At 40.2% G+C, this 19,195-nt stretch overlaps 1 protein-coding gene across 1 annotated transcript; it reads left to right on the forward strand.

Annotated features, from left to right (window-relative positions):
* Positions 1–7,151: 7,151 nt before the first annotated feature.
* LOC115153076 (tumor-associated calcium signal transducer 2) lies at positions 7,152–10,594 on the forward strand. Its single transcript, XM_029698124.1, has 7 exons — positions 7,152–7,598; positions 8,483–8,584; positions 8,799–9,057; positions 9,284–9,349; positions 9,453–9,615; positions 9,770–10,009; positions 10,203–10,594. The coding sequence occupies exons 1-7, from the start codon at positions 7,541–7,543 to the stop codon at positions 10,224–10,226; spliced, it is 912 nt and encodes a 303-aa protein (XP_029553984.1). The 5' UTR covers positions 7,152–7,540; the 3' UTR covers positions 10,227–10,594.
* Positions 10,595–19,195: the final 8,601 nt, after the last annotated feature.

The raw sequence follows: 19,195 nt of genomic DNA on the forward strand, positions 1-19,195 counted from the left end.
GCCACGCCCAGGGAGGTTGGCTACAGTTCCATGGACCTTAAACTTCTTAATATTTGCAACTGTTGTCACAGGAAGATCAAGCTGCTTGGATATTGTCTTGTAGCCTTTACCTCTACCATGTTTGTCTATTATTTTCTTTCTGATCTCCTCAGACAAATCTCTGCTTTGCTTTCTCTGGTCCATGTTCAGTGTGGTGCACACAATGATACCAAACAGCACATTGACTACTTTTCTCCATTTAAATAGGCTGAATGACTGATTACAAGATTGGAGACGAGTGATACTAATTAAAGAAACAAATTAGTTTGAAATGTCACTATAATCCAATTATTTATTATCTTTTCTAAGGTGTACCAACAAATGTGTCCAGGACATTTTAGAATCTATTTGTAGAATAAGCAATAATTCATCTCTTTTCACAGCTTATTTGCTTTATTCTATGACATACCAAAGGCATGCAAGTATACATGATAAAATAGCTTTTAATTTAATCACTTGTCAGGAGGAATGAAGCATTATTTCAATGAGCTGTAAGGGTACCAACAAATTTCAGCACGTCTGCATATATTTATTTTTCGATTTATCAGGGGGTGCTGCAGCACCCTCAGCACCGCTACTTGCGCGGCTATGATCATAGCAGAGATTTACTCACCACATATTTTTCTAAATTCTCGGTGTCTAGGAGGCTTTCATTGGGGCTGAGAGTGCAGGATTCTCTCGAATATAAAGTGTGTGTCTTTCCGTCTCTGAGGTGGATGTGACTGTGTCCTCTCCTCCTTTCTTACCCAGGCTGTGTGCCAGTTCAGTTCCTCCACTGCTGTCTCTTGTCTCTCTTAGGGACCCAAAACAATAGGACATCTACCATATCTGAGAGCTCTCTGACACCTGAAACCGCTGAGAAGGGGAACACCCATATTACTCTCCTTTATGTATCGTTCCTCTCACAATAACTGGACTAGTCCCCTGATGCATTCATTTGTCCTCCTCACTGTAAAGGGATAGAGCCAAATAGACAAGGGACACTGGTCAGGATGGATTCATCTACAAATAAGCGTTGGAAGTGTTTTACAGTGCTATTCTGAGAATACAGTAGTTCATAATTATCTGATGTAAGCCTTTAATAGTTGGCTTCCATTCTTCATGTATCATGGCTGCTTATTGTTTAACAGGAAGTATGCCTTTGCATAAACTATACAGTGTGCAGTTGCGACCTGTCATTCAGGGCAGGTTGGGCAGCCCCCCCTGTTTTGAGCCCCACCTGTTTATCTCAATTTAGCATATTTTATATATTATATTTAGAATCAAATAAAATGTGTTGCCTGTTTTACATGTTATTTTGACATTAATGCGTGTCACATATCAGTTTGCAAAAAATGTTTAAAAAAAACTGTTTAACATGGTCTCTTTTTTGCTTTTTTGAGTAAAGTAGCTCCAAAATGCAGGTGTTTCCGCCTAGCTCAGTGCTTTCTGTGGTGAAGGGGCAGCCAGCGGAAAATACAGAGCGTAGGTGTTGGTAATCTTATTTACTTGCGCCATGATTGCCATGATTGCTCCTAAATAAAGGTAAAATAAAAATAAAATTGCTCTTTAATTACTTTAATTACTTGTTACTTTTATCTCTTATTCTTATCTATATTTATTTTTAAACTGCATTGTTGGTTAGGGGCTCGTAAGTAAGCATTTCACTGTAAGGTCTACACCTGTTGTATTTGGCGCATGTGACTAATAACATTTGATTTGATTGGCTCAGTGTTCTGTCACTCATGGGGATACTACATCACTGCAGAATCTACAGGGAGAGCTAGGCAGTTCAAGCCCCGTTGGGTGCTGCCATAGATTTACATTAGAAGGGCCCATCCAAGAAGGCTCAAGGTCATTGGACACAGATAAAATGACGTAGCTTTGTTTGGACTGATCATGTCAACATTATACTTTCAAAATCTTAGCTAGCAAGCTAGACAAGCAGTCATCATCATAACAAATGTTGACAATCTACTGGCAAATCCTTTTCAACCCTTGTCCTTTGAAGATATATTATAGGTAAAAACGTATCGGTGCTCATCGGCCATTGGACATAAACATTCCACAACATGTTGGAAATTGCAAATTCAACAATGAGTGGTTTGGAAGGAATCATTGGCTAACTGCAAGCATTGCAAAGCAATCACTATTTTGCTTCCCCTGCTTGCTATTAAGGGCCTCTTATCCAAGCTTAAAAGGATAAACATTCACACGTAACACCATGAGCCAGAAAATGTTGTATGCATTGGCCATGCTGTCAATCCAACATGACTTTTGCTGCATTCAAAACAACTGGAAACTCGGAACTGGGAAATCTCAGACTTCAGTGAGTTCAAGACACCTGGGAACTTAGACAAAAACGAGCTCCGACTGGGAAAATACGTTTTGAACGGTCATCCAACTCGGAATTCCAAGTCGTGAACTCGGGCCCCTTTATAGAGCTCTGACCTGAAGATCACTGATGTCATGACTCGACCTTGTTTTTTCTGAGTTCCCAGTTGTCTTGAAAGCACCCCAAATCCAGAGAATGCCAGACTTTGATGACAAAGTTTCATGACAAAATCTGCCCACAAGAAGGACAGCCACACCAGCTTCCTGTTCAAGTGAGCATAGCACAACAACAGTAAGTCCAAAAATGTCTTGTATGCTGCTGCATAAATTATGTAATATGCCAGGGAGATATGTATACTGTCTGTAGCTAAGAAAGTACTACTAAGTGTATGTTGTGTAGTAAGCTGTTAGCAGCCCATGTGCCTCACCCTAATAATGTTGTCCCTTTCCCCTTCACAACTTAACCTACTGTTCTGACTTGGTGGTGCACATGTAGCCTATATCCTGTTTTAGATAAATGTAAGCTTCAAATATTGTAAGAGCTTTCATTGTCTGCTTATACTGTATGCCCCTTTATTTATCCTACAGTTCTGACTTGGTGTACAGGAAGAATACTGTAAGAACGGGCCATGTTTTGAATTCTGTCGCTGTACATTTCAAAAGTGCTGAACATATAGTTAAATTGACTACGTCCGACTTAGCTCGCTCATTAATGTCTTAATCAAAATTACGGACTGTCTCTTATCTGCTCATCGTTCCCTTATGCCATAGTTTGTACATCTCAATTGTCAGTAGAAACCAGATTTCTTCAAGCAAGTCAGCCATATCAGCTATGTTTTTTAAAAAGGCAGTAAATGAGGCTGAATTAACTGTTTCGCTGCCAGAAAAGGCTCCGCTGATAGCCAGGTGTAGCAGTGGTAAGGATTCCCTCCATGGTGCTGAAAAGAAAGCTCTGTTGTTGGGACTGCTTTATGTAGCCCCTAACTGTTTGTGGGCACCATTTGTCACCGTTATACTGCAGTTAATGTATTGTTTAGTTTTGTGTTGTGGCTTTGCTGGCATGCATCAACAACAAACAAAAGTTTGCCCCACCAAGATTTACATGCTAAAATCGGCACTAAGAATCAGGGCCTGCATTCACAAAGCGTCTCAGAGTAGGAGCGCTGATCTAGGATCAAGTCTCTCTTCTTATTCATTATGGTCTACAAGGAGAATCTGATCCTAGATCAGCCCTTCTAATCTGAGACGCTTTGTGGTCTCATTGTAGGTACTTCACTTGTTAACATAACATAGCTGGCATAAAATAAAGGTCTGAAATTAGATCCCTTACATAGGACTACTGGTCTTGACCAGAATAAAAAAAACATTTGGGTGAGTTTCTCTTCTACACTGTTTAACCAATTCAGTAAATGTGGAGGAGGAGTTAAGATGGAGTGTCGCCTTGTTAACGTCCAAAAGTGGAAGTTTAGTCCCAGGCTCTCTCTCCACTTCCTCTGAAAACCGGAATATCAGGTTGTTGGGAACTTGGCAGAGGCTATTCACTGGCAGACCTGCTAATCAGCTGTGTGGTGAGATAAAGGCTACAGGTAGATAATATAGGTAATAAAGTACTACTGTGTTGATAAGGCCAGTTAAAGGTAAACTACCTGTTTGGTTTATCATTTTAGTGCCCAGGTGGAACCTGGATAGAGCTTTGATATGCCTTTTTTATTTTCTGATCAAACATCTTTGAAATGATCGTATTTCAGATAAAACTCATGTTTAGTCATGTTGTACGATACATTTTCCACTGGTAGATGAGTAGCCTAAATTATTTTCCACACTGCCTTATCTGATCCATCTGAGAAATATGACTCATAGCCAAATTAGTCATCACCATGGAGACTTCCGTCAGTGCATCAGCAAAACTGATTAGTGTTGTTTCTACCTTTGGTTTTGGTTTCGTGAGATTTTTTTTTTTACCTGGGTTGTTCAAATGATACTGTGTATATATATATATATATATATATATATAACAGCAGGGTGTAATCATTGTAGGGAAAATAACCAAAATGTATGAATTAGATATCTCAAAATAGCCTACCATTAATACATATTCTGATTTACCTCTCATCATTAGAGGTCTTCACGGATCTACCTGAACCCGATTACCTGAGACATTTTGTAGTTAACTCTTGAATCAAGGGTTAGATCCCGCTCAGTGGCCACGGACCTCAGATCTGTGTGAATATGTGAAACAGCCTATTGACCTGTCCAAAATTACACTGAGAAAAAATATAAATGCAACATGAAACAATTACAAAGCTTTTACCGAGTTACAGTTCATATAAGGAATTCAGTCAATTGAAATAAATTCATTAGGCCCTAAGCTATGGATTTCACATGACTGGGAATACAGATATGCATCTGTTGGTCACAGATAGCTTAAAAAAAAGTGAGGGCCTAGTATCTGCAGATTTTTACTTTCAATTAAGCCATAGACAACCAGGTGTGGGGAGGTCCTTAATTAACCTTAATTAATCAAAGTACAAGGGAGGAGCAAAAACCCACAGCCAATCGATCCTCCATGGAATGAGTTTGACACCTGTGGCGTAAGACATATCAGGACGTCTCTCTTCACTAAGCAGGTTTCCATCCAAACGTTTTATTTTTAGTAGGCCTACATGTCAGATAAAAAAAATCATGACAGGCCTGATGGAAACAGAAAATGTTTTGGTAAACTTTCCAAATGTTGACAAAACAAAATATGCTTGACAAGGTGGGGTATTTTTGTTGGTTAACTTCCTGGTCTCAGAGGATTTCGTATTATTCTGTATGTAAATATGAGACACTCCATTTAGTATAATAGTAAATGCTCTGAGACCAGGTTGCGGTAAAATGAATTATATGAGAAATGTCGGTGGAAACGCTTTTATGCCCAAATATTGATATTATAACCATATTGAAGTAAACTTGGAGTCACAGGATGACAATGTTGTGTATATGACTGGTTGGGAAAGTATGCCATTTATTAAGCTACAGATGAAATAAATGATGACCTTCAGGGTTCAGCTTGATTGCTCCTTCCCAATAAATACTGAGGGTCTTATTCTGGTGACATGATAATTGATACTTGGCTGCCATTTGACAAATAAAAGTAGCTTTTTTTTTGTACATAACGCATAGCCTTTTATCTACAACAAGTCAATTTGATGGAAACATATCTGGTGGGAAAATGAGCATATTGTTTATATGCAGATTTTAGAAATTTCCCATGAAGATCTGTTGCCAATTGGATGGAAACAGAGTTACTGATTAATATTTTATTAAAACTCTCTTGGACAGTAGACCTACACAGCTGTGGCGTGGATGACTTTTCTGTCAAACCCGCAACCAAAACAATCTCAGCCTGTATAGGCTGATTCTGTAGGCCTAAATTAAAGCCTACCAAAACATGTCTAACACACAACACTCACTAGCATCCTAAACTCACAAAATAAAAGTCTTCTAATCTCAAAAATTCCATCAACAGAAACAAAAGAACAGATCTCTGATAAACTCAATATTCTACATCCAAGTATAGCTTTCTCATAGTGGGAATAGCCTACTAACCTTGACCTATAAATTCCAATTGTTGAAAATGACACAGGAATGCAGATGGGAGACTCAAGCCTTCCATAGCCTATTCAAATTTGATTTTGAATTGGTCAAACAGGCTATAGCCTACCTTTAGTCTAAATCAATGTTGATCAAAACAGTTAAATGGGATAGTTTGTAATATTGCTCAGTAAAAGAATAGGCCTACGGAATATTAGGTTACAGACAAAAGTTAACTATTTGCAGAATGCTTGCAGTCTGGCACACTATCACATAAAACAATCCAACTAAAATATTTGGTCAACAGAAATAAGGCAAACATTTCTGAAAACCTCAATGTTCTACATCTAACTATTGGGATGTCATCATTAAAATGCTAAGCTGTAGAGCACAAATAAATATTTTAGATACAACCGAAAATGCACAGTTAAAGTTTACTGTCAGACAAGTAAAAACTATTTCGCTGGTTTGCGAGGCAATAAATCTGCATTTTATGTGATACAGAAGACCCCAACCCCATTTGGATCCAATTAACTCTCAGCTCGGACATGTTTTGGGTCGGATCTGGTCCACCTTGGATATACATTTTGTTTTTTAAAGACCGGATCCAGTTGGGGTCAGGTAGAAATTTAACGGATTTGGTTCGGATCTCAATTTTGGGATCCGAGAAAAACTCTACCTCATCTTTCATTGGCAGTAGTTTGTTTATATACATTTTTATCTTTTCTAAATTATATTGTTCTCTATCTTTCTCGGCCTCTTTCTCTCTTGCTCTTTCTATCTTTCTCTCTTAATTACATTCAAAGGGCTTTATAGGCATGGGAAACATATGTTTATATCACACATACACAAGAGAAAGATACTATGTAGACTCAGTGAGCATAGCCTTGATATTGAGAGAGGTCAACATACCAGACCTGGCTCTCAAGAGAAGAAAGCTTGATGATTAGTTGATTGTTTAAATCAACTGTGTAATACTAGGGCAAAAGGCAAAATGTGCACCCCATTGGTGTCCCAAAGACCAAGTTTTGGCAAACATGATTTATCTTCCCCCACTATTCGTACTACAACTATTTGCACATTGCTAAAACACTGAACATTGCTGATAATAAAACAAATATTTCCCATGCCAATAAAGCCTCTTTGAATTGAGAGAGAGAGAGAGAGAGAGAGAGAGAGAGAGAGAGATCGTTTCCTATGGTCATGAAGGAAAAAAGGCGAGTCAGGTAAAACGCCACACACCGTCCTCATTATTTAAACTAGCCGACGTCATGCGACTGACTCTGTTCTTGGAAATCAAAGTATTTTTCAACTACAGCTGTCAGTATCAGATACAGTATTACATTTTATAAATTCGATGGCTTAAGTGTCATCACAGGTGATATCGAATTGTTTAAGGAATTACACAAACACCATTGCTCACCAATCCGTATCAGTGCTTGTTTGGTGAACAAGATCTCATTGGAGTTAATCTCAACTGGTTGGACGAGCCGCACCCGTGGAAAGAAAAGGACCCTGGTGTCGCTCAGGTGTTTACTCCATCTTGGTGCTTTGTGCTGGACGGTCACAACGCTTACTAAAGGACATTTCGTTTGTTCTCAAGGTTTCAACCATGACGATTTGGATTGCACTTCTTCTTGCGACTTTCGCAGTGGGTGCCTCAGCTCAATGTAAGTTCATTTTTAATTTAGGCATTTTAACAAGGAGAAATGTTTATTAGCATGTCGTTTGTTTTTTTTATTTTTTATGAGAATACATATTTAAGTAGCCATAATCTCTAGCCAATTTTGATAGTTGGAGGCAGTCCGTCCCAAAATTGATAGCTAACAAGTTAACTTTTGTTTTTGTTATTGACCTCTGCGTTTCGCTGCCTAGCCCTAAACAGCCAGCTCAAATCAAGCATTTCGGTATGATAAACCAATTGTTTATGGCCAAAATATTACAATGACTTTGCATGTTACACAATTTGTATGTTTTCTTTATACATTGGACATAATTCTATTCCAACGAGACTAGTTTCGGTGTGTTAAAGAGTGGGGGTCGGGAGGTATTGTTGTGTGTAACCAACGCCCAGTTCGAGCTCTAACGTTACCTGTAGGCCTACACCCTCCATGGGAATTCCTCTTGTTTTTAACTGCTTCCGCTCTAATAAACATGGCTATTTATTACTCCCTTACATCGCATGTTGTTGGCCTCGTGGTAGTCTGATTAGTCAGCCTGTAATACACTTTAATTGGTGTAAATACAGCCTAAAACGAATGTTTGCAAACTCGTGTAAATGTTCCTAACTTTACCTCGGTGCCGAACCATATAACCGCTACCTACCGGGTCTCTAAAAAGTCGGGTAAACAACACTTTCGTGTGGATATTTCGTCTCAAATCGGGCAGCTGTTGACCAAACCGCACAGAAAACCAACTCGTACTTTTTTAAATGTAAAAAAAAAATATATTACGTTCTGGCTTGTAAAGAAATGTACACGACTGTGCAAGTATTAGTTTCAGGCTGTACCAATTGTGTTTCAGACTAGCCTCATGTTTAATTTGTCTTCCACAGGCAAATGTGACAGTATGAAGTGGGCTACATGCGATGGCACCCCTTGCCAGTGTAGCATTATGGTTGAAGCTGGTATGCCACAAAACCTGAACTGCTCTACATGCAAGTACCTCTCTCATTACTATGTCAAGCAACATTAATCTCATTTGGGTAACTTTTTAATACTTCCTGATATAAATATTACAACTAGCCTACATCCATTTTATTAAGAAGGGGTTTGTGGGTAGAAACTGTTTTCTGGGACTGGTGTGTCTTGTTGTCATCCAGTGTTATTTTGCCAATGAATGATTCTTATAGTCTCTTCTCCCTCTGTTAGTGATCCCCAAATGCTACCTGATGAAGGCAGAGATGTACCGTGCTAAGAACAACCTGTCCACTCGTACTGGAGGAAAGCCAGTTGAGACCGCCTTTGTGGACAATGATGGTATCTATGACCCGGTCTGTGAGGCCACTGGTGCCTTCCGTGCCAAACAGTGCAACAACACTGAGGAGTGTTGGTGTGTCAACAGTGCTGGCGTGCGCAGAACCGACAAGGGAGACAAGAACCTCAAGTGTGAGAAGCTCGTGGAGACCTAGTAAGTTTATATCATGTGTATCGAGATTAAGAATCATGGGTTGCCATCATTCATGAAGGATGTGGCTTCAGCTTTAATTGGTGTACAGACTGGGCACACGTATTATGCTAGTGAAACATAAGTTCAGGATGATTAAGAAAAGGTAAGTGATAGGATGAATCTAAATTCTGATGACTAGGCAATTGTACTGGGTATTGAAATATAACCCCGTTCCTCTCTCCTCCAGTTGGGTTCGCTTGGAGCTCAAGCACAAGGAAGTGAGCAAAGCCGTGGATGCTTCTAAGTTGCAGGCGTAAGTATTTGTCCGTTTCATGATATTCGTGTCAACTTAACATTTCACGAGTGCTATAATAACACGTGCATGAAACTACTCACTAAACTTTGTCCTCCTGCAGTGCCATTGCAAATGCCATCGAGACACGTTACAGCTTTGACAAGACCCTTGTGAAGGAGGTGGAGTATGACCCCGATGCTCGCATGATCATTGTCGATGTCCAGAAGGCGAAGGGAGACCGCAAAGCCGACCTATCGCGTATGGCCTACTACATGGAGAAAGACGTAAGTCATGACCTCTCCGCTCCCTTTGCTGTTTCACTTCAGTGACGCATATCATGGTCTCCTTTGGCATATGTCTTCTGACCTCAGTTAAATAAAACATATTAAAATCAAAGCCCAGATTATTGACCTGCCGAATATTCCATGTTATTCCCAGGTCAAGGTGCTGCCCCTGTTCGCGAACCAAGAAAAGTTTGCGCCCAGTGTGGACGGTCAGAAGCTGGAGATGGAGAACATCTTGGTGTACTATGTGGATGAGGAGGCTCCCACCTTCACCATGAAGAAACTGACTGGGGGCATTATCGCAGTCATCGTGGTGGTCATCCTGGCCGTGGTCGCCGGACTGCTGGTCCTTTTCTTTGCGAGGAAGCGAGAGCAGAAGTACAGCAAGGCCGAGGTGAGTGGTCCAACATGTTCCTCTGATAACGAGGTTAAGGAAGCATTTGAAACACTGCATCTATAAGCTGTTCCTGTTGTGGTCATGGTTTTATGTATACATTAAGGACATTAACCACAAAACCATACTGGCACATTGAAAAACCAATTGCCCCGTGATGCCTAATGTTTTGTTTGGTTGCTTTCCCTTTCAGCCCAGAGAGATGGAGGCCCTGTAGACAACCCTTCACCAGTCAGTTCTACGCTGGAATATTAACAGCTTGTATATAGCCCTTTAACAAAACATTGTTTGTAATTGTGCTGTTTTTAATATTGTTACTTGAGGGATGCCGTTTTTAAAGCACTGGTCTTTTTATTTGGCACTGTTACTACCACAAGCATCTTTGTATATAAACGGTTGTCATTTAAATCCTAATGTCTGTAAAATGGCAAAGCTACAGTGCTTCAGAAACACAGGATACATGTCCAGGTTGATTTAAATGCATCAATATTTTTATTAAATGAAGTCAATGCTGCAGACTGTACAGTTTCATATGCATTGTGTTTTGATGGATTGTCTGTTTTTAATAAAGTGTCTTAAAATATATCCTTTGCCTTAATTTTGTTACAATCCATTTATTTGCCCCTAGAATGACAGGGGGGTTCTTAGACTGAGTTTAATGGTGTTCAGCATTAGAGCCAGGTATACCTTTTAAGGTGGCTCAATGGAAAATTACTGTGTGGAGTCACACAAATGGGGGAGGGGAACAATTGGCATGAAATTACTTTGTTTCCCAGCCTGGCTAACTATTGAGGAATATACTCAAACCAAGTCTATAAAACATATCTAAACTAACATGGTCACCCCTAAACAAGTTTATGGCTAGTATTGGTCTTGAGTGATACACATCCATGTATTGTAACTAATTATTTGGTCCCAAACATTTAGCAGATGTAGCTAAATGCTTGTTCCTAGCTCCCAACAGTGCAGGTAAATGAGGTACTTCACTCCATGACATGCCTAGTTACACAACTCTTGACTTGATCCCAGATGAGCTCGGGTAGGTTGGAAACAGTAACCACAATGTATGCTTCAGAACCAGTTTCGACACTCCAAACCAATGTACTCCGTTTGTATTTGGATATACTGGTGAAGAGACTAGGGTGTGTTCACCTCTGGTCACATGTTCAGTATCTGTGATACTCTGGAAATGCTACCGAGTGTCTTCATGGACCTTACGGTCATGGGATCATTATGTTAAGGAGGCTTTCTAACGTATGTCTTTTTCAGGTAGATGAATTACAGATAAGCGATGACCTTGAATGTGGGGATTTTTAATGAAAGATCTCATTGAGCTTGTTCACGTGAACTAAAATAACTTTGAGAATGTATGTTCATGTCAGTCGACTGAGAAGGGCCTGCGTGTAGATACTATGACCCCACCTATTTTGTGAGGGATGTGGTTAGTCAACCTCTGCTCTGAAACCATTTGGCTTTACGTCAAACCTGTTTGTCAAGTTGAGGTCCTCATAATACTCAAGTCTACAGAGAGCTATGTTATTAGGTGGCATGCCATCTCAGGATGGTAGCCTGTATATAAGGCCCTTAGAAAGTTAAATCAAAGTACAAGGTCATAGCACATCAGTGGAATTCTGTAGCGAGACTGGTTAATAGTTTATATCAGCAGTTATACAGAGAAAGATTATTAGCCATATTGTCAGGTTAAGATTCACCTTTTTAAACAGTATTGTATTTGAAAAGGTACCAGACAGGCAGTCATTACCGCATTAACACCAGAAGCTATCCATGGATGACCTGTCCCAGCTTGCTCACATTGTTTAGTTTGGTGTTTGGTTCTGGAATTTTTTACAAGCAGTACAACTACAACTAGGTAGAATTTTGGGATGTGTCTTTGTGAGTGTTACCAGGTGTTACATTATTGGACCAATGAATCGGGCACCTTACTGTAAAATCAGTCATCATACATTTGGTACATTAATGACAAAGGACTTTCTTACTGGAGTTTCTCTTTTTTCTTTAAATAAGAACTAAAATACACACATACAAAAATAGCTTTATCAAGGAATAAATAATAGGCATTTTCAATAGTCATTACCAATTGCTTTGCCTATGTTCCCCTTTCAAGCTCTTCTTCCTTTTATCTCATTGTTTCCCCCCTCTCATAAGCAACACAAAGTGCCTCTAACTAGTTTAGACAGGTTTGGGTGTTGTATGTCCCCTTTCCCCCTACTCCTCCGTACCTGGAATGAGGGTGTGTCAGTTCCCGGCAGGCCCTATTAAGCTCCACAGCATCTACCACAGAACAGCCTATCATGGGAAGTTAAAGTGCCTTTTGGTCCTAGACTTGAAGCTCCGGTACCGATTGCCGTGCGGTTGCCGTGCGGTAGCAGAGAGAACTGTCTATGACTTGGGTAACTGGAGTCTAACAATTTTTTGGGCCTTCCTGACACCGCCTTGTGTATAGGTCCTGGATGGTAGGAAGCTTGACCCCAGTACGCACTACCCTCTGTAGTGCCTTACGGTCAGATTCCGAGCAGTTTTCATACCAAGTGGAGATGCAACTGGTCAGAATGCTCTCGATGGTGCATTATAAGCTTGCATTTGGGAATGACACAGCAAGAACTCACATAGGAAACAAGCAGTTCAAAATTCTAATAAATTATCATACTGATCCAAAAATATGCTTTCCAGTTATTCAAAATTGAATAAATGGGTCATGCTTTGGTTTAAATTCCTGTCCTCTGAGGGAACTTGTCAACTGTCACACCTTCCCAAACTCCTCCCACTTCCACTGTAACACCACTGCTTTACTTTCTTAGATGTCTCTTTGCCCTCACAGGCCCACAACTCTTGTGAAACAGCACACATGCTTTTCAATCACTGTCCAATATTATTCCATCAATCCACTCTCTCAAACACCACGTCCTATCACTGAACAACAGCCTCTTTGTGGCACTACAGTCTCCTTTTCACCTCATTTAACACCTGATTTGCTTAACACTGTTTTGCTCCCCAAAATTTTTTTTACGCTTTAGTTTGTGTACTTTACTGTATATATACACGTAGGATATCGTTTTAAAAATTTATTTATTTATTTTTAAATCGCTGGAGGATATCTTTAAGACAAAAAAACAGGTTCTATGTTCCTATTTCTTAATCTTGGCTGATCTGAAAGAATAAGTGAAAACATGGTGGTCACTGGTCACCTAGCAGTAATCTAGTAGGTTGAGTTTCGGACCATTTCAGTTTCACCACACTACACGCCACTCAGTAACCCAGAGGGCACGACCATATCATAACATACCAACTACTCTGTTCATAAAGCAGTCTTTCTCAATACTGTACTGTACCACTTCCACAGTACCGTGCATCACTCACTTCCATTGCATACTTTCCGATGTCTCCACAAACTAGTCACTTACACCACTAACCTTTCCTTAATCTATGTACATACAACTAACTATCATAAAATAATCCTCTTCATCTATCCAACCGTAAGGCCAGTTTGCTAAAACAGCAGCCAAACTAGCTAAAACAACATCCTATGTTATCCCATATCCACTAAATAATCATATCCTACATGGCACTTGTTTTTAAAGAACCAATAAGGAATGACTACATACATTTTTGGACTGTTAAATGAATGATAAATATGAATATAAAGTTGAAGTCGGAAGTTTACATCCACTTAGGTTGGAGTCATTAAAACTCGTTTTTCAACCACTCCACAAATTTCTTGTTAACAAACTATAGTTTTGGCAAATCTACTTTGCGCATGACACAAGTAATTTTTCCAACAATTGTTTACAGACTGTGCCTTTAAACAGCTTGGAAAATTCCAGAAAATTATGTCATGGCTTTAGAAGCTTCTGATAGGCCAATGGACACCATTTGAGTCAATTGGAGGTGTACCTGTGGATGTATATCAAGGCCTACCTTCAAACTCACTGCCTCTTTGCTTGACATCATGGGAAAATCAAAAGAAATCAGCCAAGACCTCAGAAAAAAATTGTAGACCTCCACAAGTCTGGTTCATCCTTGGGAGCAATTTCCAAACGCCTGAAGGTACCACGTTCATCTGTACCAACAATAGCAAGCAAGTATAAACACCACGCAGCCGTCATACCGCTCAGGAAGGAAAAGCGTTCTGTCTCCTAGAGATGAACGTACTTTGGTGCGAAAAGTGCAAATCAATCCCAGAACAACAGCAAAGGACCTTGCGAAGATGCTGGAGAAAACATGTACAAAAGTATCTAAATCCACAGTAAAACGAGTCCTACTGTATATCGACATAACCTGAAAGGCCGCTCAGCAAGGAAGAAGCCACTGCTCCAAAACCGCCATAAAAAAGACAGACTATGGTTTGCAACTGCACATGGGGACAAAGATCGTACTTTTTGGAGAAATGTCCTCTGGTCTGATGAAAAAAATAAATAACTGTTTGGCCATAATGACCATCGTTGTTTGGAGGAAAAAGCCGAACAACACCATCCCAACCGTGAAGCACAGGGGTGGCAGCATGATGTTGTGGGGGTGCTTTGCTGCAGGAGGGACTGGTGCACTTCACAAAATAGATGGCATCATGAGGGAGGAAAATTATGTGCATATATTGAAGTAACATCTCAAGACATTCCATTTACGAAGTTAAAGCTTGGTCGCAAATGGGTCTTCCAAATGGACAATAACCCCAAGCATACTTCCAAAGTTGTGGACAACAAAGTCAACGTATTGGAGTTGCCATCAGAAAGCCCTGACCTCAATCCTATAGACAATTTGTGGGCAGAACTGAAAAAGCATGTGCAAGCAAGGAGGCCTACAAACCTGACTCAGTTACACCAGCTCTGTCAGGAGGAATGGGACAAAATTCACCCAACTTATTGTGGGAAGCTTGTGGAAGGCTACCCGAAACGTTTGACCCAAGTTAAACAATTTAAAGGCAATGCTACCAAATACTAATTGAGTGTATGTGAACTTCTGACCCACTGGGAATGTGATGAAAGAAATAAAATGCTCGAAAAACTCACTCTACTATTATTCTGACATTTCACATTCTTAAAATAAAGTGGTGATCCTAACTGACCTAAGACAGGGAATTTTTACTAGGATTAAATGTCAGGAATTGTGAAAAACTGAGTTGAAATGTATTTGGCTAAGGTGTATGTAAACTTCCGACTTCAACTGAGTGTATATATACACACACACACACTACAGTTCAAAAGTTTGGGGTCACCTAGAAAAGTCCTTGTTTTGCCTTCTAGGCAGAGTTGCAAAGAAAAAAACATATCTCTGTCCAGTGTCGGTGTTCTTTTGCCCATCTTAATCTTTTCTTTTTATTGGCCAGTCTGAGATACGGCTTTTTCTTTGCAACTCTGCCTAGAAGGCCAGCATCCTGGAGTCGCCTCTTCACTGTTGACGTTGAGACTGGTGTTTTGCGGGTACTATTTAATGAAGCTGCCAGTTGAGGATTTGTGAGGCATCTGTTTCTCAAACTAGACACTCTAATGTACTTGTCCTCTTGCTCAGTTGTGCACCGGAGCCTCCCACTCATCTTTCTATTCTGGTTAGAGCCAGTCTGCACTTTTCTGTGAAGGGAGTAGTACATAGCGTTGTACGAGATCTTCAGTTTTTTGGCAATTTCTCACATGGAATAGCCTTCATTTCTCAGAACTAGAATAGACTGTCTAGTTTTAGAGGAAAGTTATTTGTTTCTGGCCATTTTGAGCCTGTAATCGAACCGACAAATGCTGAACCTCCAGATACTCAACCAGTCTAAAGAAGACCAGTTTTATTGCTTCTTTAATCAGAACAACAGTTTTCAGCTGTGCTAACGTAATTGCAAAAGGGTTTTCTAATGATCAATTAGCCTTTCAAAATGATAAACTTGGATTAGCTAACACAACGTGCCATTGGAACACAGGAGTGATGGTTGCTGATAATGGGCCTCTGAACGCCTATGTAGATATTCAATAAAAAATCTGTCGTTTCCAGCTACAATAGTAATTTAGAACATTAACAATGTCTACACTGTATTTCTGATCAATTTGATGTTATTTTAATGTACCAAATTGTTTCTTTCAAAAACAAGGACATTTCTAAGTGACCCCAAACTTTTGAACGGTAGTGTATATATCTTTATATGTATATATAGCCATTGATTATTGAAGAATATTACTTATAAATGAACTTCAACTATCATACCCCATCAGAACCCAGATATAATGTTGTTTTACTCAAATGTTTGTAAACAAAGTCAATGTAAACAAACACTGTTTAGCTTCACAACACTTTGTTATTGTTTGAGCTCCGGATTGGCCCTTTAAGGCTATATCATACAAACACTGATCATTTTGGTTTCCTTTAGTTATTTCACACCCAGAAATAACACAGAAAGCTCCTCTGTTGGAAATTCGCATTATAAGTCACAGTAATACAAGAAAAAAAGTATCCAGAGGTACAAAAGTTAAAAGGCAGGAAGTAAATTGTCTACAGAGTTACAAAGAATATAAAACAAGCAATGGAAGATACTGAAAAGCTTAAACCACAGAAGGCTTTGGAGTTTAAGGCTGTCTGTCAATAAATAATACTGACATTGCTCTTTGGTACGTGAAGAGAAGAATCAACAGCTGAATGAATGAAAGTGTCCTGTGATGAGACATGGCTCACTATTGACCATTGTACCATGTCATAAGTCTCTGCACTGGAGTTCCTCAGTCCCCTGTCATGAGAACAGAGAAGAGACTGGGTGGTGTTCATTAAGCCACAACGTAAAAAGAAAATGGTTGTTTCTCATTGGACAGGTTAAGATTGTGCCTCCCTGTTTCAATCCATTTTGTACCTACTGAACACAACACTAATTCCACTTACGCTGCTGATACCCTGGCCTGATATATGTGGTTGTACTTACAGCCTGTAGGGGACGATCACAGGAGGAGAGCGAGAGCTCACAAGAGAGAGGGTGAGTGAGTGTGTGTTTATCACACACTAACCTTGGAGGTGATCACAGGAGAGTAGGTGCCCTGCTAAGTCTGCCCACCGCTGGTGTTTACATTTACATTTTTAGTCATTTAGCAGACGCTGTTATCCAGAGCGACTTACAGTAGTGAATACATTTCATACATACATTTTTTTTTCTTCGTACTGGTCCCCCGTGGGAATCGAACCCACAACCCTGGCGTTGCAAACACCATGCTCTACCAACTGAGCCACACGGGACCGCTAAGGAGCAAGTGTTGACTTGCTCCTTAGCGTTTTGCTCTTGAGATTGACAGGCTGAGCCACCAGTAAGACGAGGGCAGAGAGGTGGTGGGGAGTGGCTTTCTGTTTATTGATGGGCGCTGTTGATGTAGCTGGAGACGAGAAGGGTCATCTCCCTGATCTGCCAAACAAAATGGGACCTCCTCACATGAGTGCAAATCAACATGCACAGCTAATTTGAGCCTCTGACTCTGGAAGTGGCTGCGGTGAGAGAGAGAGAGTAGGAGAGTGAAAGCGCACGAGAGAGAGAGAGAGAGAGTAGGAGACTGAAAGCGCACGAGAGAGAGTGAAAGCGCACGAGAGAGAGAGTGTGTGTGTGTGTGTCTATGTCTGTGTGCCTCACACACACTTACCCTGGAGGTGACCATGGTGAACAGGTGTTTCTCTGTGGGCTTGTCTTTGGTAGCATTACTGCCGATGCTCTGGCTTACTATTAGCATAAAGTCCTGTCTGCAGGCTCCAAACATCATCAGGTTCTTATAAGGGTGGGACACCAGTAGTTTCTACACAGTAAAATGGAACATGGAGAGTGATAGGCGTAGTGAGAAGAAAGACGAGCAGGAAACCACAGGAAACCATGCATAAACTCAAAGACGAATACAGACTCCACAGGTAAAGACAGACATAAATGAGCTAATGCCATCCTCATGCACTGCCTGCCACAGGCAGGCATCCTGCACTGAAGAGGGCATGGTGGACTGAACAATCACATGGACAGAGAGACAAATCAGGGGAGAGCACAGAGAAATAACAACAGGTCAACATCTCTATGCCACTCAATGCAAATAATACATACATGCATGCATATCAATTTTTTTTCTTCATTTAACCTTTATTTAACTAGTCAGTTAAGAACAAATTCTTATTTACAATGACAGCCTAGGAATAGTGGGTTAACTGCCTTGTTCAGGGGCAGAATGACAGATTTTTACCTTATCAGCACGGGGATTCCATCTAGCAACCTTTCGGTTACTGGCCCAACGCTCTAACCACTAGGCTACCTGCTGGCCCGCCCTATGACATTAAACGATAACAATCATGGCTTCATAAAGGCTAACTCTAAGATGAAGTAAATCACATCTGTTACTAGTGTGTACCGGAAGTACACGATACAGTGCCTTTGGAAAGTATTCAGACCCCTAGACTTTTTACACATTTTGTTACGTTACAGCCTTATTCTAAAATTGATTAAATAAAAAAAAATCCTCAGAAAACTACACACAATACCCCATAATGACAAAGTGAAAACTGTTTTTTTAGAAATTTTTGCAAAATAAATAAAATAAATACCTTCTTTACATAAGTCTTCAGACCCTTTGCTATGAAACTCAAAATTGTACTCAGCTGCATCCTGTTTTCATTGATCATCCTTGATATGTTTCAACAACTTGATTGCAGTCCATCTGTGGTAATTTCAATTGATTGGACATGATTTGGAAAGGCACACACCTGTCTACAGTACCAATCAAAAGTTTGGACACAGCTACTCATTCAAGGGTTTTTCTTGATTTTTACTATTTTCTACATTGTAGAATAACTTTTTACTGGTACTGTATATAAGGTCCCACAGTTGACAGTGCATGTCAGAGCAAAAACGAAGACATGAGGTCAAAGGAATTGTCTGTAAAGCTCTGAGACAGGATTGTGTCGAGGCACAGATCTGAGGGGGAAGGGTACCAAAAATTGTCTGCTACATTAAAGGTCCCCAAGAACACAGTGGCTACCATCATTCTTAAATGGAAGAAGTTTGGAACCACCAAGACTCATCCTAAACTGAGCAATCGAGGGAGAAGGGCCTTGGTCAGGGAGGTGACCAAGAACCCGATGGTCACTCTACTCTAATAGAGCTCTAGAGTTCCTCTGTGGAGATGGGAGAACCTTTCAGAAGGAAAACCATCTCTGCAGCACTCCACCAATCAGGCCTTTATGGTA

The sequence above is a fragment of the Salmo trutta genome, chromosome 18, assembly GCF_901001165.1.
Source record: "Salmo trutta chromosome 18, fSalTru1.1, whole genome shotgun sequence".
NCBI lineage: Eukaryota > Metazoa > Chordata > Actinopteri > Salmoniformes > Salmonidae > Salmo > Salmo trutta.

Bases quoted from the DNA above. Each gene is read 5' to 3' on its own strand.
- LOC115153076 (XM_029698124.1), top strand. From the start codon at position 7,541: ATGACGATTTGGATTGCACTTCTTCTTGCGACTTTCGCAGTGGGTGCC. The intron at 7,599-8,482 runs GTAAGTTCATTT...TGTCTTCCACAG, and splicing joins AGTGGGTGCCTCAGCTCAAT to GCAAATGTGACAGTATGAAG. The intron at 9,350-9,452 runs GTAAGTATTTGT...GTCCTCCTGCAG, and splicing joins GATGCTTCTAAGTTGCAGGC to TGCCATTGCAAATGCCATCG.